Raw genomic sequence first — 26,118 nt, 5'->3', positions numbered from 1 at the left:
CTTTTAGGTGTCAGATGGATTTATTGATTTCTTCGTATCAAGCCTGAGACATGACTCGGGTTAGACGACTTCCGGCAGCCGCTAAAGCTGCTAAACATGAGACAATAAGGACACCGCTAACGATAGAGGCTAACTTTATGTCTCAATGTGTTCTGAATAATATCTGCAGGGATGTACACTCTGCTTCTCTCTCTCTCTTCTTATCATCCTCCATCTCCATCCTCTTCCTCTCAGTCGTTGTATCAAACAGTACAGAGATGGGCTAACTAGCTGCTTTGCAGCTGAAGGCTGCTGTGTGAACTAGCGCCGTAAAGATGAACGCACTTCTCACCAGATTTCCTCGACCCGCTGAGAAAGTTACATAGTGCTGAAAACAGCCGATTGGGCCGGGCTGTGGACACGGGAGAGACGCCATTCTTTCATGTTTAAGGTGGAAAAGTTACATGTTGATGCTTAAGACAGCTCTTTGGGTGTGCAAATGATGAACGTGTCGTATGCAATGGATGATAAAGGATGCCGTAGGATTAAACCCGATTATGTGTAATAATACAAAATGACGGACACAGTGGAAGTTCTCTATGAGACAGAATATAAAAAAAGAACATCATTCAGTCAGACAGAAAACGTTTGTAATGGTTGGAAATGTTTATTGCTCTGGCAGAACACAGTTTGAGTTTGAGCGTCTCAACTCCGACCTCATCGCTCCTCGCCGACTGACCTTTTTGAAGGGATGAGATAACATCCTGAACCCTCCAGTCGGAGCCTACAGGTGGATGTTGGTGTGGTTATGTATTAAAGATGTTCAAAAAAGTCAACATTTAAAACGTTCCTCAGTATTTACTACAGTTTGAATAAGAGCCCTGGAGCAGATTAATTAAATGAAACTCATTGCTTTGGTTCATCATCACTGTCCTTCATTCTGAATGTAAAAAATATTTGTCTTTTCATCTAAGATTTAACAACATCAACAACATCCTTTTATTTGAAATGTCAGCCCAGATCAGTATCATATCAAAGCCGGTCGAGTCGCTCTGCAGGCGTCTGGTTGGCCGATTTGCAGAAGTCAAAGGTTTCATGTTCCACGCTCGAGGTCAGTTTGACGTATCAGAATGTGCACTGGCTGGTTCCTCACTCAGCGAGGTCACTGACGGAGGTCTCAGAGCATCGTGCCAGCCAACGTTCACCTGACGGAGTGAAATAAAGTTCATTATTAACATATTAGCTGTCCACCACACTAAGCACATATCTGTCTCTTAAGCTGCTAAATGCTCAACCTTCCTGTTGTTACAGTCTAAGTGAGAGCTGGAGACAGAGTTTACTGAAATCCAAAACTTTGAGCCAAAAGAGGCTAAAATGACTCAGACATTCTATCAGTCTCTAAGCGAGGGTTTTAAATAGAAGTTGTGTGTGCAAAGTGCAGGAAAAGAAAACTTGAGTGTGTAGCTGTTGGTCTGCCTGAGTCTGGTCTCAGCCTGAGGAGAGACGAGCAGAAATGACACCCCGGCGTCTCTTTGCATCAGATCTCTCCACGCTGTGTTGGTGGATCTGTTTGCATGTCGGCTCAGTAACTGTGTGATAACAAATAACGCTGAAAGGAGCAGTCAGATGTATTTAACTGTCAACAACACTGACATAATTGTATAATCATTCACTGAATATTTAAGATAAAAAGGCCTTCTTTCAACAACCTTTTGAAGTTTTGTTATACGTGTTACCAGGCATGTTGTTATGGTTGGACCTTAAAGGTCACATATTATATAAAATCCACTTCACCATGTTCCTCTAACTCTAAAATGTTTCACTAGTCCATCTACAAACCCCCCAATGATGAGAAAAGTCCATCCTCTCCGTCTTTTGCCTGCTCCACATTTCAGAAAATGTGTGCTCAAACAGGCCGTTTGGAGATTTTCCCTTCATGACATCACAAAGGGCAGTAACCCCTCCCCCAGGAGGGTGACACTCCCACAGCTAGGTGTTTGTTCTGCCCTCTGAGGCTGTGTTCACACTCGACTTCTTTTTTAGAAAAAAGCGTTGCTTTCAGCGCCTTTTGAGCGCTTATGTGTGAGTGTTCTGTAACCTTAACAACGGGATTTAGCCTACAGTGCAACCGTGCCGGAGCCGGTCGGAGCACGATCAATTTAGCACAGAAAATAAGAAACGGGACGGGAAGTCAGACACCGATACAACATTAAAACATCCGGGTTATTGTCACTCTCCGTTTTGACGGTTCAGAAAAACGGGACGTAGGTTTCTACTCATCCTGATTGGTCAGCTGTCAGAAAGGCGCTTGACATCACCCAGCGCTTTTCTGAAAAGTTGAAATAATTCAACTAAAAAAGGTGTCGGGCGCAGCGCTTTTTAAAGAGGCGTCATCCTTTTTCCTCTTTCCATAGGCTTGTATGTAAAAAAGGCGCAGGCAGTTGAAAAAATAAGTCAAGTGTGAACAGGGCCTGAGTCTGCTCTTCCCCAATCCACTATCAACATAAATGGATATAAATCAGCTCAGGGTTAGCTCGCCGAGACGTTCACAAACAGACAATTATAAATGCACTTTGAACACCTCTTTCCGCTTCAGCTCACTCAAACACACGGGTGTCCCACTCCCACCATAAAGGTGATGCTCCTCTCAAAGCCTAATCCAAACCAATCACAGCAATGTAGCAGCAACCTCCTTCGACATGTTCGTCAATTATGCCAGAGGCTAGCTGAGCTTAAGTGAGGCGTTTGGTGCTTATAGCGAGCCTGATTAGCCAGAGTTATGATGGACATCAACGGAAGCCATGCCAAGAAAGCAGAAAACATGGGAGTGGGAAAGAGAGTTTTAAACAGATATGAAGGAAAAGTATGTATTCCTTCACTGCAGTATTAGCAGTCGTAAGAAGCAGCGTGGCCATCACACTGGGATCACCGGTAACTTACCACAGGACTTTTCTACAGGCAGGACGTAAGAACTGAAAAGGTAACAACACTTCAAAAACAGCAATCTCTGTTCACAAAGAAGGGCAACACCGCAATAATATAATAAAATAAATAATCATTTTATAGTGGAGCGCATCCTAACAGCACGAGACGCCGTTCACCGACCGTGAGGACCGAGATGTTCTTCAGGGACCGTAAAAGTAAAGACTGAAATAGTGTCCCCTCTTGCTGATGTACAGTTTGGTGCTAACACAGTTACACGAAGAGCCTCTCGATTAGCATTAAAATAACCTCTGTCATACTTTTGTTGCTATGGTTACTTGTACTTACATTAAGGCCGTGAGAGCCGTACAACGGTTGTCTGAGGCCAAGATCACTGAACCCTGTCAGACTGATAGCATGGTGAATGGTATCTGCCTAGAGAGAAAGAAAAGGTGGAAAGAGATTTGTAGCAACAAGGGGGCTGAAAAATAAACACTGAATTCAAAATAACCTGCAGTTCCTCCAGTGTCCACTAAGGTCTGTCTCCTGCAGTGAGTCAGTCCCCATAGAGCCCCATGTTAAAATGTTCAATTTTGCAGCTGCAGTTCCTCCAACAGACTGCCTTTTGTCCCCCAGAAAAATGTAATCGTTCATGTTACAACACGCACAGAGCTCCTACCTGTGAAAGTACACCTGCTCCAACTTGAGCCCGGCAGTTAGGGAGCCCATTAACCCTCGGCATGCTGGTGAACATGGAGTTTTTGAGCTTTAAAGAACCTGAGGAGAAGGAGATGGAAGTAGCTGAAACGCTCAAAGATCTGAAAAAACTTGAAGTATCTAAAATTATTATCTGACTACAGCGAGCATATCTCAGAGGCTCAGCCCTCTGGGAATACGAGTTATAGATCCTTTTTACACCTTTCCTCTACCTGAGGATTTTGTGTCTGGAGAGACGTCAGCCACAGTCTGAGCTACTGACACCGCCGTCTTGGCTGCGTACAGATTCGCCTCCTCCTGAAACTTCCCGATGTTCTTCTTATATCTGATCCTCTTGTTTCCGAACCAGTTAGAAACCTGGAGAGCAAACAGAGAACAAGTGTATTCTCATCACATGTTTACCTCTGTTTCTTTTCCAACATAGTGTAACACATATTGAGAGTGTATTCTTTATAATAAACTCAGAATGCCGGCCGAGTGTGTGGGAGTGTTTCAGGTCGAACACACACACACACACACACACACACACACACACACATACACACACACACACACACACACACACACACACACACACACACACACACACACACACACACACACACACACACACACACAACGAGCAGCTGAGGACAGACGGTAACAACCTACGACAGCTTAAAGTTCACTGGCCACTGTGCGTGTGTGTGTGTGTGTGTGTGTGTGTGTGTGTGTGTGGAAGCATGTATGCCGGGCTGTGACCTTTGTGTGTGTGCAGTGACATTTACTCCCTGATATTACATTTCCTCCGCTGCCTCTTTTTGTTTTAGGGAACAGTTATCGCTAATTAGCAGGTACATCCTCTTTGAAAGCAAAATGACTCCTCTTTATGAACCCGACACTCCGGCCTTCGGTATCAGAGAGAGTGCGGAGGTAAAGAGGGATGTTAAGTTTAATGAATTAATCCTCTCTGCTGTATTCCTTCATCCTTATCTGACCCTGATGGAGCAGCAGTCTGACTGAGGGTAAATGGTAAATGGATTTGAGCTTGTACACCTCAGGTCACACCTACACATTCACACACTGATGGTAGAGGCTGCTGGGTAATGATGTCCATCAGAACTAACTAATCCCACTCATACACATTCATACGCTGCCGAAGAAGCAGCGGGAGCAACTTGGGGTTAAAGGTCTTGCTCAATGACATGTCAGACATGTGGCTGCAGGAGGTCTCTCAACCTCTCTCAACCTTCACCAATGGAGCCACAGCTTTACTACAAACTGAATAAAGATTGAACAGCACTACATCCCCTCAAAAAAATGTAAACTCCCTCTGCTGACCGGAGCATGCCATTTTATGTTTGAGTCGTCTTAATTTGGAAACTTTTCTTTGCGATGAGTTATTTTTTGATGCTATACAACGCTCTCTACTCATTGAAAACAAATGAAAAAAAACGCTGGCGCTCAGAATGGCAGAGGCTAGATGGACACGGAGCTTCCCACCAGAGCCATTGAACTTCATATAATCGTGAGTGTTTGCTTCAAATCGACAGAAGAGTCTGTTCTGCTGTGGACTGAACCCACCTGAGCGACCTCTGACCTTTTATCAGGAAGTTAAAAGTGTGTTTCTGAACCAGGTTGATATTTATACACGTTTATACTCTGGCTGCAAATTCACAATATGTCGGTGCCTGTAGGGGGTGATATTCTGGCTTCATCCTGTTTGAGGAGGCTGAGGCACTCTGTCCTTTTGTATATACAGTCTACGGAGTGTATTGATGAATCTGTGGCGCTGTCCGTGGTGCTGAAGTGTCTTTCTCTATGGTCTTCGCTCATCGTCCCGAGGATAAATGAGTCTATACTCTACACCAGTGAGACTTCGGTTTATCAGAGTTATCTTTAAGGAAGGCCAGCGGTCGTTCAGTCGGGTCATTCGTGAAAACAACAACATCACATGAGGAGAGAGAAAAGAGACGTACCTGAGACACTGTGATGCAGCTCCCCCCACCCTGAGGGCAGAAAAGAATATACAACATGTAACCCCCTGCATCTGACACTGATCAGGGACACACCTGGGCTACACCTGTGATTCTGAAACTAAAACAATGTAAAACATCTTATCAAACATTTAAAGCAGCCTCGAGGAGGTGAGCAGAGATTGTGGTGTTTTTTTTTAAAGTGTGATAATGTCTTCTTTGAGTACTGTGGCTCCTCATGGCTGACACAGTGACACAGTTTATTTATTTCTCACCTGTGAAACGGAGATGCTGCACTTTTTAGCGAGCTCCTCTTTGGCCTCCTCACTGGGGTACGGGTTGCTCAGGTGTGAGTAAAAATATTCATTCAGGATTTCTGTGGCCTGTTTGCTAAAGTTTCGCCTTTTTCGTCTGGGAGAGAAAAAGAGATTTTAGAAGATTCCAGTTTTAGAAAATAAACATAGATTTTTGTGCTGGAAATTGAATTGAATTTTTAGATAAACACGGTTGAAAACTGCGTCTGCTCACTCACCTGGCATCGAGGAACCTTGAGCGCAGGATCATGACGGCCTCACAGGTGCTCTGTTTGAGCTGCACCTGGATGGAGCTGAACTTTCTGTGGATGATCTTCACCATGCGCTCGATCTCTCGAGGTGAGATGGGTCGAGTCCGAGACTGCTCCCTCAGCAGGTTCATCACATGGGCGGTGAACTCACTGCACGCCTGTTACATATCGGAGACGCAGAGAGAAATGCACAGGGCTGAAGGACTATTTTACATAGCTGTGTCCTGATGCATGCCAAAAAGTTCCATAAATATAAAGACTTGATTCTTTTGTTTGGTTCTTTTTTACTCACCTGTTCATATTTCTCCAGCTCTGTGTGATAGATCTGTCTGATCTGTGTCAGCTTGGCTCTGTAGTCGACGTGTTCGATGGAGTTATCGGTCGCTCCGCCCGCCGCAGCCAGCGCTGCTCCACCGTCCTTGTCCGGTCCCGACACCCCCTCTGCCAGCAGCATGTTGTCCAGTCGGATCAGCTGAGCGTCTGGAGGCTCTTCTTCATGCACCCCGCGGATACTCAGACCTGACAACAAACACACACACATAGAACAACACAAACAGCAGGATGTTACTGTGTGAAGTGATCGGTGCAAACTCAAACTCAGGTTCAGTCACAGAAATTGTTCAAGGTTCAAGGTCATCAAATCATCCCTGAGGGGCAATTTGCTTCACAGCCAGCAGAAAATGAAACAAGAAACACACACATCAAGGGGGGAAGGGTTCACATGATGCTGCTGAAGAGACCAATGCTACCAGGGACAGATGAGGTTTTAAAATCTGTTGGTCCTGCATGTAGGCAGAGTATATCTGGGACCGGATGGCAGCAGAGTGCAGTCACCAGGGAGAGCCCGAGCTTTCTTTGTGGCTCTGGCTCGGTCTAAAAAAGGCAAAATCATTCAAACTAGTGCCAGCTATTTAACTGCACATTCTCATGACCTGTTCTTACCTCTTCCTATTTTTCAGACAAAGAGACCCAAACCAGCAGATAAAAGAGAAGACTCAATTAAACAAGAATAAAACATTTTCATAAAAAACACGGTCAACGTTTAAATCCCTCAGGTTTCTATCAAAATGATTAAATGAAAGCAGTGAGGGACGCATTATTATTATGCTAAAAAATGCAGAAACATATATCTGATTGATTTTATTCTAAAGCCTGATCCATGTCTTATCTGTTAACATGGAGGAGGCGGGGCTTAGGAACCTATACTGCAGCCAGTCAGCAGGGGGAGCTCTAAATCATTTGACTTCTCTATACGCGGTGTAGTCTGCTTTCCATTTTTATATCGTCTCTGTGCTCGATAGAAAGAGAGGAAAATAATGGGGCATGTGGAGAAAACAAAACACAAAAGGCCTATACTCTGCACCTTCAGGAAACACACACACACACACACACACACACACACACACACACACACACACACACACACACACACACACACACACAGGTGGAGGATGGTGTGGCAGGTGGTCTGCAGCTTGTCTCTTTCAATAACTGCTGGCTCGTGAGCAGAAAGAGCTGCTGATTGTGTCTGAGACCTCTCCGCCTCATTGGAAAGGACAGAATGATTACACACACACACACACACACACACACACACACACACACACACACACAGAGAGCAGAGGTGTGTCAGCCTCTAAACACAAAAAGCACAACAACAAAAACAGCCAGTCTGCTCTCTTCTGCAGTTTGCAGCAGAAAACACAGATTCTCTGAAAACCGACGGGGTTGTGACTAAAATTCTGCAATATTATTATCGCAACTTGATTGATTTTGATTGGTCAGTGAGGGATAAGTGACATTGATGGGTGTGGCGCTGTTCTGAAAGTCAAACCTTTTTCAACTGAGTGGAAAAAAACAGCTGACGCTTAGCACTGAAAACGCTGAACTCCATTGGTTTTGCATTGAAAGGGGCCCTGCCAGCAAAAAAAAAAAAAAAAAACACTGTCTGTGGACACAGGTCCTAAGAGTTATTCATATTAAGGGGCGTGGCTGATCTGACTGACGGGAGGGCGTCTTGTAGCTGTTCGTCAGGAGGCTTAAGGCCGCTTCAGCTCCACCGCATTGCCTGTTAGGTTGACCGAAAGTTAGTTTGAGACATTTCCAATAAGGCGATCGCCACCGACGGGCTTCCAATCTCCTCTCCAAATACACAAAAGGTGACGTCACTGAGACACTGCCATGCTTTATACAGTCTATGATCTTCTTCCTATTTGTTAATCTGATGGGAATGTCGACCCCTGTGCAGGACTAGCAATTTTTATATCCCCCGCTATTATCTGTAGGCCTTACTGCAAAAACACGAGGTCAGGTGGAACCTGTGTGTGTGTGTGTGTGTGTGTGTGTGTGTGTGTGTTGAGCTTAGTGTGTGAGTCCAGATGGATGATGTCGGCCGGCCTGTTGCTTTAATGCATACATTTAACCACCGAGGGACGGTGCTTTTAATAAAAACCCAGAATTCATTTACTGCCGACCCTCTCAATACGGTCCACACACTCCTAGATTCACACACACACACACACGCACACACACACGCACACACACGCTTTGATGAAGTGAGGAACCTTCAGGACTCCAGCATCAAACACCAAAAACCTAAAGAGTGTTCTGCTGCGGGGGGGTAAGAACGATAAGGTGGGGCAAACATTAATAAACGTGGATAACTGACTCACAGCACTGCAAAAAAATACGCAGCAATCCACCCTCTAAATCACAGCAGCAACATTTCCAAGTATAATTTAATCTTTTTACAGCCCAACCCAAATGCTGACTCTGTCCCGGTGAAATAACAGCAGAGGGAAGGAGTGGAATTATTCTCTGGATAAAAGACTGAGGGAGACATCGCTGTGAAGTAGACTCAACCTCCTTAAATACATATTTCATGTTTGTCCTGCTCACACACAGGCAGGTTTTATTCTCTCTAAAGCTCCTCTGTTTCATCAGGTGCTCAATGGAAACGATGCAGGCGATCCTGGGTGTCACGCCAGAATTAAATGTGATGAATAAAATTGGTAATCAAAGGGAGAAAAGCGTGTGGACAGTTACAGATGACACGGTGTTCAGTAGGTGTGTGGAGCGTGCACGACCAGCCAGCAGCGTGGGGAGAGAAAGGCGCAGGTGACATAAAGAACGAGAAAAGTGAAGCAGAGAGGAAGACGCTTTGGAGGAAGGGCAGTGAAGTGCGGGAATATTTACAAATAAGTTGATGAGCACAAGAAGGTCAGTGTATTAAAGGTACCAGCTTCTCAAGTGATGGATTTAAAGACACTCTCTTTTATCTTTAAGCTCAGGTGAGATCTCTACAAACACAACTGAATCAACGTTCACTCAGCACAGAGGGGCTTCATGTCGCTCCAAACTTGTTAGAGAGTTGATGTTCGAAAAAAAATGAGAAATGACCGACCTGTTTTCTCTTTGATTTCACAGAGGACAGTGAAGAGAGCCGGCTTCATCCTGTGACAGTTCAACCCGTGTTTCCTGCAAAAACACAAATATCAGAGACACCATTGAAGCCTTTGATGTATCAGTTTGATTCTCATACAGGGGACAGAGAATGCAAATACACAAGACAGTCTCAGCATTTATATCAACATCTATAAGGCAGCATGATGATGTGAAACAGAAGGTGTTGTTGTTGTTTTTGCTCTTTACAAATACGAACAAATATTTCACTCTGACAGATCACAAACTGTCACTGCTGCAGGAAGGTCTTTTTATGTTTATGTGGAAGTGTTACATGTTTTGTATGATTTCTATTCCACGACACATTACACTTCAAGGACAATAAAGTTTATCTCGTCTCATCTCTTCCTAGCTTATCTTGACTCGTCTCATCTCATTTCATCTCATCTCATCTCATCTCATCTTATCTTATCTTATCTCGTAAAGCTTTGGGGCTCTTCACCTCTTCACACTTGTCTCGTATCATCTCATCTTATTTTATCTCATCTTATGTTATCTCACAAAGCTTTGGGGCTCTTTGAAGATGAAGAATTGTAAGATGTTTAGGAATTAATCAGAAAAATTCTGATTGTGATAAATAATAAAGATGCATTCAGGAGTTAAAGACAAATGTGTTTCCTTAAAGGTCTGAATTAAACAGTTATATCAGTAACATCTGCAGAGGACGACATGCAGTCGGAATAAATCGAGGAACACTAAAAACACGAGTTCTGTGAAATCCTAAGCAACATTTTTATACATTTTTTTGACCAAAACACAAACTTTAGGATAATGAAAATAACTGATAGCTGAAACAACAATGAAGATAATCTGTTACTGCAGACCTATAAGAATAAATGCATGAATAAACAGATATCTAAAGGGATTTATATTTCAGGGCTCTAATAGAATTCTTCCAGGTTTTCAGAAACACTTGAAAGCATTATGGAGAATATTTGTCTTTATTCATTGAGTTGGGTATTAATTGTTTTATCACTAATGCATCATAATTCAGGTGCATAAAAAATCCCAAATTCACCTCATCGTTTATCACTGTCACAGCTTGCACTTTTTATATGTGATGATTTTGTCAAAGATAATTCTGGTTAAAAGATCATACAGTATGTGAAAACTCTTGATAAAAACACTCAATGTAAGAGAAGATTTCATATACAGCAGAAAGCTTTCATTTGTGAGAATTTCAGATTATCATTCCACTTTGAATAACGTTCAATTTGTGAGCTAAGATTTCAGAATATTTAAATTCAAAGAGCTCATATCGCTCTATCTGCTTAACAGTTTGCATTAATTCTAAATAATAAATAAAAGAAGAAGAAGACGAACTTTGCCTGCGCCTCCTCCAGACTCTGCTCCGTGATGGTCATGATCTGATGTAGAACACTCCCGGTCTCCTGCTTCCTCTCCTCCTGGTCTGATCCATCTTGGATGTGAAGCAGCGGCACCGAGAGACCGTACAGAGTCACCCCGCTCAGAGCCTCCATCAACGGACTCTGATCCACCATGACCGCCTCTGCAGAAATCAAATCTGAACTTAAATCCAGCAGAGTGGGAGCAGCTGGAGTCCACACAGAGAGACGGCACAGAGCGGAGTGAGTCTCCCTGGGGATGCGCTCTGTTATTTATCCGCCTGCACGCTGAATGAGGCTGCTCTCCTCTCTGTGCACAGACTCTATAAGAACTGCTCAGCTGAGTCTCATGCATCCCTAATCTGATGGCTTCACAACCCCCACAGTCCTGAACCAGCAGTGATGATGCTGCTGTCAACAAACAAGGCTACTTTACAAAGTTTGAATCACAATTACAGAGAAAACATCTGGATTTAATGAGCTGTCACTGTTATAGTTAATATTCATTCATTTATTACAGTTGATGAGCAATTCAGGCAGTGACCACAAGACAGAGGACCAGCTCTTTACCCTCACAGGGCCCCTTGGGGGAGCTCGTCAAGTCTACATGTGCTTTTTGGAATTGGAGATTCTGAGCCTGCTGAAGGATTTTTAAATCTCATCTAGCCTGGGAATGCCTCAGAATCCCCTCAGGTGGATAGATGGATGGACGGTCGGACGGATGGATGGATGGTTGGTTGGATGGAGTGATGATGGATGGATGGAAGGCTGGACAGGGAGATGGATGGATGGATGGACAGATGGTTGAATGATCGATGGATGGATGGATGATGGACAGACAGACAGACGGATGGATGGATGGATGGACAGATGGATGGATGGGCGGTTGGATGGATGGATATATTGATGGGTTGATGGATGGATGGATGGACAGACGGATGGATGGATGGATGGATAGATTGATGGGTTGATGGATGGATTGAGGAGACAGGAGAAGCTGAATGGCTATAAGACACTTTGCTGTTGACTAGGTCATGTCCCACAGTCGTGAGAGAATTTGCTGACAGGTTATCCTTCCTTACTTTTATCATCTCCTGTAGTCTCCTGTAAATAACCAGGCTGTTGAGGCTGTGCAGTATAAGAACCTGGGTACCATCATTGATGATAAACTGACCCACGAGCTTCAAGCTGACGTTGTTTGTAAAAAAGCTAATCACAGCGTGGGCACTTTTTCAGAAAGCTTCAGCGCTTTAATGTTGACTGCACTTTAAAGGTAATCTGTTTTAACTCTATCCTTGGTCACTATATTATATATATTGTTAAAATATGTGGGGGGGAAAATGCAGGTTTGACCCTTACTGACCTTTTGACACCTGAAGTAAGGACTTTAAAGAAGGTCCAGTCCATCCTGGCTGATCATCCTTTGTTCAAAGAGTTGAAGCTTCTTCTGTCTGGCTGCAGATTCAGCTGATGCCAGTATGCAGGAAAAAGACACTAGCCTTATTTTTCCCTGTCTGATTGTGTGTTTCTATTTTATAAACTATTATATTGATTGTTCATTGGACTTGTACTCCTTAGTGTACTTGCTGGTTGGATGAATGTATGTTTTTACTGCAGATTGCAAAAACAAATTGCCCTCTCACAGGGATAATAAAGACAACCTTGAACCTAAACATAATGGCAAAATGTAATACTACGGAACCACTCGTAATGATGATTAAAAAAATAATAATGAATAAATCATATTAATTGTATTTTTAGCATTTTTCAAAAACAAGCTACAAAGTGCTCTACAATTTAAAAAAGACAAATAGTAAAAACAAACACACAAATAATCAATTTCCTAATCGTCGTTTATTCCGAAGAGATGAACCGGAAGTAGACCTTACTGTTTCCTGTAGGCTGGGCTCAGCGGTTAGCTTCGACTTGTTGTGTTATGATGTTGCTTTAGTGCTTCATTACTCATGAACAGAGTTACTGTCAGGACCGGGAGGATGTACGGATAAAATGGGACAACGTGGAGATATCGTCTCATCACCGGATGTGACTTCTGAAGGTTTGACGCCGTCACGAGCTCACGTTGACTACTTAGGGAGGCTAGCCTAGCAGCTAAGCTAATCGCTGCTAGCTGCCCAATAAAGGGCTTCAGAGATGTTAGCTTTAACGAGCTAACGAGCTAAGTAGATTAAACCAATGCTGTGACACTCTTTAGTTGTTGTGATTAATGTCTGAACATTAAGTTTGAGGCTTGTTGCTTATGTTAGGAGTTGAGGAACGACTTAGCTTTAATGCAGAAGGTTTAAGTTAGCCTGTGAGCTAGCGAGGTTCAGAAGAGCTAAGACACAATAGCTAGCAGCAGCAGCTAACGTCAAAGTAGCCACCGGGAATCATGACTGGTTCATTTAGATGAAGGGTAAAGGCAGGTGTTTAAAGGTGTCACTGAAAGCACAAATAAAGACTGTTCTTTTAGTCAAACAAACTGTGACATGACTTGTGTTTAGCAGTTAGCACTCAGAAGCTTTGAGAGTGTTTTATGAATGACATGAAGCACACAAGATGAATGTCATTAATGTATTATCTTATGATGATGATGATGATGATGTTGTGTGTTTCCCAAAGCCAGGTGACAGTTCCCACACATTTAGTCCAGGAGACTCAGTTGTCTGTTTTTTAGTTGCTTGATATGATCATCATTGTGATTCAAGCAGCAATCTCTCAGCTTGTAGTGTGAGCTGTGAGAAATAAAGAATCCAGGTCAGGGCCAAAAGATAAGTCTGGACTTCTTTTCCAGCAGTCGTAATTCCTCCGTGGATACACTTCCAAAAATAGCACAACAAGAAATGTGTAGAAACTTGATTTCACACAAGAAAGACTCAGGATCCCTCTGAACACAAACTGCATCATCGAGGACACTTTGTTCACAGAGAAACACTGGCCCTCAAAATAAAACACCCTGATGACCCTTTAGTCACGTGTCAGAGCCGTATACTTTATATATTAATGGATGAAGCCTGAGTGACGTCACCCACCTGTTCCTGCAGGGGGCTTTGGGTCCATGCTGGAAATGCTGTCTCACCCTAACTTTCAGTCGACCTAACGACAGGCAGTGTGTGCCGATCAGGACATGAGCTGATCAGACCTATTTGGTTTTATGAATCAGGCTGTCAGTGTTGTAGTAATCGAGATCAGTCCTGGTCTCAAGACCAGTCTCAAGGCCACTAAGGGTCTCAGTCTAGTCTTGGAATCACAAGCATTTTTACTCGGTCTCGGACTGCGCAGACTTTAAATTTTACATTAAGACCACCACTGATAGGCTTATTTTTCCTGTCATTGCTGTGGTTAGAAGGAGAAACATCCCTTTTCTAAAACAACAAATCATTTCAGTTAATTTGTAGTTTGGTTCCTGGTGTTACGGTCTAATTTAGTGACACGCCGCCTGCACACAAGATGATTTTTCTGTGACATTTATGGTCTTGGTCTCGTGTCAGTTTCGTCCTGCCTCGGTCTTGGTCTTGCCTCGGCCTCAATTCCTAAATGTCTTGGTCTTGGTCTCGGTCAGTGTGGTCTTGACTACAACATTACTCTAATGTGCCTCATCATCCTGCATTCAGCTAACTCAGGTCTCCCGTCAAGCTAATATAACACTGTGGGTTTGGATTATTTTGCCCTGACTCACTGCTTTCCTGTCACTGTTTAAATTACCAACAGCTTTGTGTTCACAGTGTCAACACTCAGGACAGTCTGCCTTGTGTTTTGTAAGAGGACATGTATTTACTGGTCAACACAGTGATGGCTAACACTCACTTAAGGAGCCACTGACATAAGTCTGCATTGGACAAACACAGAATCACGTCATTTGGTTGTCCCATGGCACTCTTGATCCAACGGGTTAATGGGATGATTTCTAAAAGAGGTGGGGGGCATGAATAGTCTTTTTCCTGTACAGTATGTCATTAACTCACAGAACAGCTTCACTCTGTAATGATCATAGGGCCTGTTCCTGTACTTTAGGCAGATCGTTCTCAAGACTGTAATCTCTATAAACAAATACCTGCATTATATGAATGTTAAATAATATAGCTTGGATTCTCACTCTTCTCACTCACACCCTTCACTCTCACAACATTTAAAAGACATCGCTTGCCTGTAACGCTGCAAAAGGAAGATGTGTAGTACCAAAACATACTGAATTTTAGAACTGTAAATTGTTTCAACCCTGAAGCTTTAAGGTTAATCATGTCCAGACAGCTTGATTTGTAGTAACTGGTGTCTTTCTTCAAACAGGTACTTGCTTTTCTCCTGCCTCGGATCGGAGAGAATAACAGAGAGAAGGAGATGGAAACGATGACTGCTCTCCACTCGTCATCAGCCTCCACTTTAACGCTCTCAGAGAGATACTGAAGGACGAGACGGGTCCGCTGGCTTTCAGGAAAGATTGTGAGAGAAGGAGAAAGCACCCACAGCTATAAGCCACGCCTCACAAAGCAGAGGAAATGGCTTTCTTGGACAATCCAGCCATTATCCTGGCCCACATCAGACAGTCTCATGTGACCAGCGACGACACGGGGATGTGTGAGATGGTCCTGATCGACCAGGATGTGGATCTGGAGAAGTGCCAGCTGGCTCTGGTGCCCGGCAGCAGCTGTGGGTCGACAGGTTCGGGTTCTCTGAGCGAGGGGGGGACCAGTGTGACGGACAATCACGCCTGTGACCTCTCCCAGTCCATGGACATCACCTCTAGCTGGGACTTTGGTATCCGGCGGCGCTCAAACACAGGTACATATCTTCACCATGTCTGCAGGATGTGGCTGTTAGCAGGTCAGACTCTCTGCGCCCCCTATTGACCACAGGGGGTCCAGCAGAGAGCCTGACTTGCTGCTATGTTTTGGGGGGGTTGTGGGTCTAATCTGGGCTAACGGTAAAGTGAGGCTCAAGTCAAATTGTTTGCTAATGATGGTTGTTGCACAATGAAGTGGGTTGAGATTGTCACATCTCACTGTGTACTTTTACTGATTTCTCTGAGGTGAGTAACGGATCAAACTAACAAAGATTAATTTTTTGGGGTTTTATACTTTGCAAATCAAGTGTCAGATAGTTGTTGTCACTGTGACGTTATGAAGACATAAAGACATCTTTAAGAACTTTGTGTAAGTCAGTGGTCGTTGCAAAGAAATACTTTTTGGACCTTTTTTTTGACAGACGGGCAACCTGAGTCATGGCCCGATCTGCTGCTCAGAGCAGTCGGATGATTTTCTGCCATGTTTGAATTTTTGGTTCGTTCGACTGCACATACTCAAACAGTCATGAGCTGAATCCCCGACTTCAGGGCTTTTTGTTCCTGATTGCCCCTGCACAAACTGACAAATCTCCATGGCAACAGATGCCATGTCTGATTGATAGGCTCTCGCCCTCCTGTCATGAAAGATCTGTTGTTTCAGACCTCCAGCTGTCAGGAAATATTTGTCATGATTTGGCTGCTAATTATCTTGTTTTTTTTATTCTGTTTGTGTGAGAGAGAGAGAGTTTGACACTGTTTAATTAAGCATTTGGGAATCTGAGACGACTGAAACACACAAAGATCTGGCTACAACTTTGGGATTATTCAAAGGAAGTATTATGGAAAATAGTCAAGTCTTGCAAACATGTGTCAAACATGCATCACGTCTGCATGTTTGAGTGCAGTAGTGATGAGAGATTCTGCTCCGGAGATTCTCCTGACCTGGTTGTTCACACATGCTCCTCACAGCGGGAGACTAACCCTGTCAGACTGGTGAATTCTCCTGATTATATCCTGCTGCGTTCTCACATCAGCTCACTCTGACTTTCTGCAGAATAAATACGAGGAGGCTGGAGGAGAAACTCCGGGTGAAGTCAGAGTATAAAATGTGTCTGTTTGCGTTCACACATGCAGCTCCTCCTGGAAATATCCTGAGTTTTCTGCAGGTGTGAAAGCACTGCAAGTCTCAATTTGTTTGTTGCCTAATCAACATGAGTTCATGAATCGTGTCGTCTAATGAAAAGTTTGTCTGTGGGTGGAAAACATGATTTGGTTTGAATCAAATGAAAATCATCATCATCATTTGAGCTCTGCTCAGGTGTTTTAAAAGGTAGATGTGTTTTCTGGTGACAGAGGGAGTCCAAAGGTAGACTGTAGTCTCCTTTAGTCTCTCTTGGTTTTAGTACTGAGTTTGGTGGAGTCCTGGTCCTGGTCCTGGTTCTGGTTCTGGGTTGTGGGTAGATTTCAGCCCTGAGCTCTGACCATGTGGTGGCTGTTCTCATCAGGAGACGAACAAGAGAGCCGAGAGAAACCGGGAGCTGCTGGTAAGAGAAGAGGGGTGAAAAACATGTTTTAAATAAAGTGTGTGTGTGAGAGAGATTGTCTTTAGAGAGCGGCTGCAGACATAAATATAATCTAACGACAGATCAGTGTGTTTCCAGGAGAACATGGCATGTATTAGACCCAGTGTGAAGTGTTCTGTCTCTGTTTTCTCCTGCTGGACTCTACAGTATAAAGATGTGTTCTGCTTTATGAGTTTTTCTTGTTGTCATGAATTTAAAACTTTTTTTTCTCTTTTCAGCCCAAAGACTTGAACGTTTAAGGAAGGAGCGGCAGAACCAAATCAAATGTAAAAACGTTCAGTGGAAAGAGAGATCGTCCTCCCAATCAGGTACCTACTTTCTCCTCTTACTTTAAAAAAACAACTTTTAACACCTAGAAATAGTAAATCTGTGCTGAGTGGGGGGTCGTAAGCTTTTTGTTAATATTAGTTTTTTCTATATATATGAGCTGTGCTTTATTATCTCAATTATTTTAGTTTGTGAGCAAACATCTTACCATGTTTTCACATTAGGCTCGATTCCTTCCCCCCTCCCCCGCTGGTCTGTTCACATTAGTAACATCATTCTGTACCCGAGTAAACTTGCGTATGTACACAGTCTGATACAGCAGGGGGCAGCATGCACATAGTTTGTTTGCAAATCCCTGCGACGACACGGGGGATGTGTGTACCCTGATATGGGCCCGCGTTCCTAAAGTAACCACCCTTAATATGCTCATCTTTACTCTGTTCCCATTCTATTCTCTTATCCACACACGCTCACACACACGCACACCTCCTCTCCTTCCTCCTCTCTCCTTCCTCCTCACATTGCTCCTCCCCTTCTTCCTGTCCTTCTTCCTCTCCTTCCTCTCCTTCCTCCTCTCTTTCCTCCTCATCTCTTTCCTCCTCTCCTTCTTCCTCTCTCCTTCCTCCTTTCTCCCCTCCTTCCTCCTCTCTCTTCTCTCTTTCCTCCTTCCGTATCTCCTTCTCTCCTTCCTTACAGCAGCTTGTCTCACCTTACCTCATTCCGTCATTTTGTTTATTGTGTGTTTCTGACAGTATAAACCAGCACTTCGTTAGTGACGCTCAATAACATTACTCGCATATTTAAATGTTTAAAAATTCTCATGTATACTCCAAGAAGGAGATAAGACCTTTTAACAGAATCCAGATTTCAGTGTGTTCCTTCAGAAAGACTCAAGTTTCTATCTGCTTCTGTGTGTCCAGTGGAGGATCTGGGGATACTGTTTGAAAAACGGGACTTAAAGGACCGACCACGGACATCCGGAACCAAATCCACCCTCTCCCTGCGGCTGGAGCAGTGTCCCCAGCAGCTCAACAACCCCTTCAACGAATACTCCAAATTTGACGGGAAGGTGAGATATCTCATGCTTTGCTTCTTTTTTTTAAATATCAGGATTCTTACTCATCCTTTTAAATAGTTTAAGACCACATTACTTATTGGAACAAACAGTTTTCGTAAAGCGCCCGACCTCTCTTCAAAGACGTCACACTCCTTTTAAAAGAACAGTAACCTTAACCCCCTAATGAGCAAACTTCTCCTGGAAACAGATCACTGTCTTTTCATTCACTGACCCTTTGTCTGCAGATAATATCTTTAGATCCTTAAAGGTGGAGTCAGTAGAAATGTTCAAACTTGGCCCCTCCCCCTCCCGGGCTTATCACCCCCAGAAGCTCCGCCCCCTGCAGGATGTAGTGTGTACGTTTACTGCTTGTACCTAAACTGCAAGCTAATGCACGCTAGCACAAGCTAACCACCGGTGTTTGTCACCTGCCTGTCCAACAGGAAGTAGACCAACTCCACGTCCACGGGTAAAAGACAACACAAGGTTCACCCTCGTTTTAGAACGAGCTTTATCCACTTAGTGTTTCTCCACACTATGATTATATTTTCTCTTCTTTGCCGCTACGTCCACGTCCCTCATATTTAGTAGTTTGAATCACGTCCAATCACTGAATTGTATCCACTGCTAAACTCACCTGCTGCGCTGTCATTGGCTGGAGGAAACACACCAGCTCCCCGCCCAGAAACGTCCCGAGTCAACCAGAACAAAGCAGAACAGGAAAATCCAGTCAGAGGACAGAGTCTCTGCAGACACAGACACCACCACACATGTATGGAGGCCCAGAAGGGACGATGGAGCAGCTTCACTTTAGGAGAAGTCTGTATTTTATTTTGAAGGAGACAGGATACTGACTCTTTCTTTAACAGTAAATTCTGATGCAAGGGTATCGATCTGTTGTTCACCAGGCATCAGGTTGAGAGAGTCAATAAAACCATATCAGCGTAGAAGACTTCTGCTGTTCGATTAACTCTGGATTAAGTTTGTTAGGATGTTATCGTTTGGGTAAATGTTGCCTCTTCTTGAGTTTGTTTCGTTTTTTTTCTGTGCTCCGAGTTTTCTGCGTTCCTCGTCTGCATGATGTCTTTATCTCCGTCGCTTCACCTTTCAGGGCCACATCGGCACGACGGCCACCAAGAAGATCGACGTCTACCTCTCCATGCAGATGGCTCAGGAGAAACTCCATCCCATGACCGTGGTGACCATCGCCAACGCCCGCGTCCACGACCTCATCGGACTCATCTGCTGGCAGTATACGGGCGAGGGGCGAGAACCCAAACTCAAGTCAGTATATAAACAACTCAGCGCCACTTTCACACCACGTGAAAGTCCATATAACAGTCTTATTTCATCCTGCTCCACAGCGAGAATGTGAACGCGTACTGCCTCCACATCGCAGAGGACGATGGCGAGGTGGACACAGACTTTCCTCCTCTGGACTCCAACGAGCCGATCCACAAGTTTGGCTTCAGCACGCTGGCTCTGGTGGAGAAATACTCGTCGCCGGGTCTCGCCTCCAGACAGTCACTGTTTGTCAGAATGTGAGTTCAGATAAGGAACATGTTTGTTAACCCGCTTGTTGTGGTTACGTTCAGCATCACGCTTCAAACAGCGTGCACCGCCGGGGGTTTGACCTTTAAATCCATCAGGACTGCACAGATGTTTTACAAGCTTGGATTTGTTGTTAAGCGTTTGAAATCAGGGAATCAAACTACAAATGTTTCCTCGGATAAAAGAATAAAATGATTTATTGGAATTAAAGAGGCAGGGAAGTACGATTTAAAATGAGATTAATAGATGGATCGTTTAAGCTAATCAGAATTAAGTATTAAACACAGCCGTGTTGTAATGAAAGAAAAATCTGCATTCAATTCAAATTGGTTGAAAACCACAATATATCATTCCTCCACCAGGGGGCTCTCAATGAAAAACAATAACAAAAGATGACATCGAGGCTGGCGGGGAATCATGGGAGTGATTCTCTCTGCTACTCGTAACCCACCCCTGATGAAACGAACTCTGAGTTGACCGTAGTCATGACGACGGGGTGAAACCGACCTGAGGAAGAGAATATGTTTACAGACAAGCTAATGTATCCGAGTATACACATATAGTATAGCACATACAGTAACAGTACAGCAGCTTTCAGTAGCAGCTCACGCTTCCTTATGCAGCGGACTTTGACTTAACATCCGGTGTTTCCACGGCAACGATAAACATGTCGTGCCTGTCATGGCGGCCACCACAAAAGTCATAGTCTGTTACAACTCTAAAATGAATACATTTAGATATTTTAATGTAAACATTGTGGTCAAATTCTACATACTGTACCTTTAAATAGAATAATTAAAATATGTTTTGTTCTTCAGTTTAACAATAGAGGGTATGCACATGATGTCATAGTGGGCGGGGTCATGAAAATAACCTGATCTGCCCGGATGTCAATGTAAACAGTCCACTGTGAATAGTCAGGATCTCAGTTGAGTCCAAACGTCCCACTGAGGGGGGCGTGCTCAGAGAGGAATACGAATACGAATACAGGATGATCCAGGTTGTTCTAAGCTGTCCTCTGCTGTCCCAGGGTCGGTGTTGTGTTTACGGTCTGGATGACTGAGATGAATCTGCAGAGACAACGTTAACGTTATCTTGTGTTCTTTTTTTCCCCGTGTAGAAATGCTGCTCATGGTTTCTCTCTGATCCCCGTGGACAGTCTGAAGGTCACCATGAAGGAAATCCTCCAGAAAGCTCTGAAGAAAAGGAAAGGCTCACAGAAAGGCTCAGGTAATCACACAGGTACCAGATCCCATCCTCCTCTTCTCGTACTCACGTTCTTTATTCCTTCAGTTGTCTGATCGTCTACAGTGAGACGGCACAATGTTTAATTTAAAACAAACACGAGCACACAGATGAGATCACCTGTGTTTGGTTTTATCCGTTCTCAAAGGATTGATGGCGTTTGTCTCTCTCCTGACTCACTCAGGTCCGATGTATCGTCTGGAGAAGCAGACGGAGCCAAACGTCTCGGTGGACTTGGACTCGACACTCGAGACTCAGAGCACTCTGGAGTTTTGTTTGGTCAGAGAAAACAGTAAGTTAACCCGGGACGTCCCAGGGTCAGACTGCAGTTTCTTAAGGGGGTTGTTGTTTATCGAACTGTTTTTCCTTCTCGTTTCTTCAGGCTCGAGAGGCGAGGAGAGCTCAGAAGAAGACCCTCCCATTGACATCACCACAGTCCAGGACATGCTGAGCAGTCACCACTACAAGTCCTTTAAGATCAGTATGATCCACAAGCTGCGCTTCACCACGGATGTCCAGCTAGGTACACACTACACACTACACACTGCACACTCACACTCACTGCGCACTCACACTGCGCACTCACACTGCGCACTCACACTGCGCACTCACACACTGAGTTACACATGGCACACACACACTGTACACTCAAAGAGTTGAAGGATCTGGATACTTAAAGCCATTACAATCTCAAGAAAACTCCAAGACACCATCTCATTCATGAAGTCTTTTATTATGATAGCACAGTCGGCCATATTTGGCAAGTTTTGGCATCATGGCTTCATTGGGGATTCGAGAGGCTTGATATTCCTGAGTGTTTTCTTGGTGTTTGTTTTCCACATATAAAGGTAACCACAAATGGCACTATACAAACCTCCCAGCAGGGGGAGCCACAATCTGTCCTGACTCAGAGTCTTATCATCTGGACTGCTTACAAACCAAAGAAACACACATGATTTGTATAAAGTAAATAAAAACACAAATAAATGTTTGTAAATTCAGTGATGAAGATGAACAATTTTTCATCTTAAACGTTGGCTGCGTCCTCTAAACCGATGCATGTTGGAGTGCACACCTCTCCTTGGCCTCTCACCTGTCTTAATAACACCTGGCGTTTACTCACTCAAGCCGTGGATTGGAGCGTCAAAGTCTGATCATAAATCATGAATGGGTGTGAAATATGTTTGTTTTTTTTTCCCTCTTCAGGCATTTCAGGAGAGAAATTGGAGATCGATCCTGTCACCAATCAGAAGGCCAGTACAAAGTTCTGGATCCGACAGAAACCGATCTCCATCGACTCGGATCACCTCTGTGCCTGTGACCTCGTAGAGGAGAGGAGCCCCAGTGAGTGTAACGCACACACACACACACACACACACACACACACACACACACACACACACACACACACACACACCATGTCCTCACAGCTTGATTCAATTGTTTCCAAGTTGAGGGTCCTAACAGCCCACGAGCTACGCAGCACAAATAGTGTGATGCACTGTTATTTACATTTAAAGCATGCAGTGTGGACGGCGAGCGTCCGATGCTGCACAACGCCACGTGATATCTAACGCTGGCGTGCTGTTTGGACTCGATGTCACACGTCTGTGATTTGAAGCTCAGATCACATTAAGACCTGACTGAAGTTCTGCTGGGAGAGAAAGTGTCACCTCTGATGTGTCGTTAAAGTTTTCTGTTTTTTTATCTCTGTCTTTCAGGTCATGCCATTTTTAAACTCACTTATCTCAGTAACCACGACTACAAGCCTCTCTACTTTGAGTCGGATGCTGCTACGGTCAACGAAATCGTGCTAAAGGTGAGTTCTGACTGCTGACCATCTGAAGTCTGGGAATAAAAAAGCTCTAGTTTTATTTTTTATCATCAGCAGTGAAATAAAAATAATAGAATAAATAATCAAAGTGTGATGATGAAAACGTTTTATTTACTCCTCCTCTCTCTTGACCTTCAGGTGAACTACATCCTGGAGTCTCGGGCCAGCTCCTCCCGGGCCGATTACTTCACCCAGAAACAGAGAAAACTGAGCCGCCGGACCAGCTTCAGTTTCCAAAAGGACAAGAAGACGGGTCAGTAAGACAGACCCAAGCTGCTCAGACACCTGTCTGTCTGTCTTAAAGACGCCTGACCGTCTCACTGACAGTTTCAGGCTAACAGAGGTGGAGACGATGTGAAGTCAGAGGAGCCGAGAAAAAGAGAGCGAAGAGCAGGACAAACGTCTCAGAAAACGTCTGAAAGTCCACCAGGGTGAACGTCAACGAGCAGAAGCGAGCTCCTCTTCCTGTTTCTGAGAGGAACGAGACGTGAAATAAAAGAGGGGCGGAGTTTGAGCTGCCTGTCGGTCCTCGTTCATTCACTGCCTCCATCTTCAGATGGACTCATTACAGCTTCTTATGTTGGTGCATCCGACATCAAATCAAAGCTATGTGCTAATATCTCTGCTTCTGTCGGCCATCTTTAACAGATTTAACACAAACTGTCACATTTTTAATGTCTGTACATAAAGATTTTACATTCAGGAAATTAAATAATGGTGATGAAACCAAGTCCTCTTTTTTTCTTTCAGTCTAGATCTTTATCGACTTTTAATGACACAAACGTAACCCAGAACTGCCAGCAGATGCGTGTGTGTTGTGTGTCTGCTCCGCTCTGTTACGCCTCTATGCACCCTCGTCCGTCACACACACAGGCTCAGAGCGCAGCAAGGAGCAGTTTGGCCAGGCCGCTGGCGTCCCGAGACCGAGCAGTTCCCACAGTAGTTATAGATTACACTTGCGTCAGCGTGATATAATACGATGTATGCGGTATAAAAACCCTTATAAACACATCAACAAACACACATCGTTTTTCTGGACCGTGAGGACGGTTTATTCTGAAAAGTAACCGGATCTTTATTGTTGTTTCGGTTTCTGACTTCCTGTCCCGCTTGATCTGCTCGCTGGTAAATTGATGCTCATATGTGACGCCACTGATCCAGTTAATCAATCAAATGTATTAATGTTCCGTTTGACAGTGAACCTGCAGCCCTGTCCTGTAACAAACAGTAATACTGCCATCTAGTGGTCAGCACTGGTATGACCCAACATTAGGGTTTATAAGGTAACAGTGACGCCATCTAAAGTTAGAATGACCCTCTGTGTTTAATAGTTTCTGATCAGAGGTTAGGGTTCAGGGTTCAGTATAAAAATGTGTTTTGTAAAACTGGAGTCACTTTTTAAATGTTATTGAAACCCTAAACTAACAGGCATCTGTACATTATTTTACTCCTTTTCAAATGAGACATTTAAAGATGCAGCAGTGTCCTTTTACATCACTGAGTCTACAGGGAGACACTGAGGACGACTATCTACAGAGAGCCTGAAGGGACAAAATAAGTGAGAATAAATAATAAAAAATAATCAGAAAGAAACTTTAGGGACATTTAATTAATAAATTATTGTGTTGAAGACATGTGCACAGTCCTGCAGGGTTACACAGTTTAAGATGTGAATGTTCAGACAGCAGTCTGGTGGAGTTATGGTGGTAAAGTAAAACTGACTGAGGACAGGGTTTTAGAAGATCCTGTTGCTGTCGGTCACACTGAAAACCTGTTAACCAGCACCGCAGCGCCGCTCAGGTTCACGTGAGTCAGAGATGCTGTTAAATGAATCCTAGTCGCTGAGGAGGATTATGTAAATGAAGAGATTATAATGAGCCCGTGTTCAGGGACCACCAGGGTTTCTTGGCCCGTCTGGATCATTAGCTCTTCAGCTGGTTTCACTCAGGAAGAGATGCAGAACTTTGCGCTGGACTCGACCCAGAGACATAATCCTGATGATTCACCCCTCAGGGTGTTAATGAAGCGGGTCAGTTGGGAGAGGCTGTCAGAAAAAGCTCTTTTAGACTCAGGTGTTTTTGTCAGCTCTCTAGTCCCGGGATTTTCAGGTATTTGATCTGAGTTCTGTCCATCGGGTCTTCAATTTATCTACCTGAATCATTAGAGTGATAAATAGAAGGACTTAGCTCCAGTGTATTGCCCAGCATGTACTCAAATACTAAATCAACATGATGGGTCTGCTTTCAGGTTTCTTAACCCGATAACTCAGATATCTGCACTTCTAAGATTTCCTAGACTCACTTTGAAAATCCAAAAGTAATCTAGTGACCCCCCCCCCAAACCCAGCTGTAAATAACAGGCTGCTGATGTTAATGCAGCATATTCTTTCAGCTGTAAAATAATACTTTGCATACGTTGCTCTTTCCATAAAAAAACATCCAATCAAAACCTTGTGCATGCTGTCTAACTTTCGATGGACTTACTCGCCAATAAATGTATTTTATGCAAGTTAGACAGCTTAGAGTTTGCATGCATTTTCAAAGTACTTTAAATCATGACTTTTCCTAAACATCTTTGTTTTTGAGTCCCTGAAGAATCAAGCTAATAAGATGTATATGTTGCCAAATTGTTTTACTTACAAGTACATCATTACTGGCAGGGGCCCCCCTTGAAATCTTATTGGCCACCCCAGGTGCCACCGAAAAACGATTGGCTATATGATTGGCTTTGGCCTTGCCAGAGGTAAGACTTATGAAATCCTGCTTTGCAACAGGCAGCTCAAAGTCTTCAGTGTGCAGATTTAAAATAGTGACTTTGGACATACATTTTGTTATGAGTGCTTGAAGATTGAAGCTGAG

At 43.8% G+C, this 26,118-nt stretch overlaps 2 protein-coding genes and 1 long non-coding RNA gene across 4 annotated transcripts in view; 2 read left to right on the top strand and 1 right to left on the bottom strand.

The window, feature by feature from the left end:
- The window catches only part of LOC136183162 (uncharacterized), a 254,481-nt gene that overhangs the window by 115,868 nt on the left and 112,495 nt on the right, over positions 1–26,118 (top strand). The window lies entirely within an intron of this gene.
- Positions 617–11,243, bottom strand: LOC109995620 (pre-B-cell leukemia transcription factor 3-like). The gene is made up of 10 exons (XM_020649405.3): positions 10,924–11,243; positions 9,542–9,615; positions 6,431–6,657; positions 6,106–6,296; positions 5,849–5,984; positions 5,577–5,606; positions 3,831–3,975; positions 3,581–3,678; positions 3,250–3,336; positions 617–1,184 (listed from the first exon to the last, which is right to left on the bottom strand). The coding sequence occupies exons 1-10, from the start codon at positions 11,100–11,102 to the stop codon at positions 1,092–1,094; spliced, it is 1,260 nt and encodes a 419-aa protein (XP_020505061.1). The 5' UTR covers positions 11,103–11,243; the 3' UTR covers positions 617–1,091.
- On the top strand, positions 12,834–23,990 carry mapkap1 (MAPK associated protein 1). 2 transcript variants are annotated; one of them, XM_020649418.3, is made up of 12 exons: positions 12,834–13,002; positions 15,231–15,722; positions 17,525–17,614; positions 18,494–18,642; positions 19,742–19,914; positions 19,995–20,171; positions 21,302–21,411; positions 21,611–21,718; positions 21,809–21,949; positions 22,633–22,770; positions 23,148–23,245; positions 23,399–23,990. In XM_020649418.3, exons 2-12 carry the CDS (start codon positions 15,440–15,442, stop codon positions 23,519–23,521), a joined length of 1,590 nt encoding a protein of 529 aa, XP_020505074.1. In that variant the 5' UTR covers positions 12,834–13,002; positions 15,231–15,439; the 3' UTR covers positions 23,522–23,990. The 2 variants fall into 2 exon arrangements, with proteins under 2 accessions (XP_020505074.1, XP_020505073.1); XM_020649417.3 differs by having other exon boundaries at positions 21,302–21,423.

The sequence above is a fragment of the Labrus bergylta genome, chromosome 17 (assembly GCF_963930695.1).
Source record: "Labrus bergylta chromosome 17, fLabBer1.1, whole genome shotgun sequence".
Lineage (NCBI taxonomy): Eukaryota > Metazoa > Chordata > Actinopteri > Labriformes > Labridae > Labrus > Labrus bergylta.
This window is presented reverse-complemented; position numbering and strand designations above follow the sequence as displayed.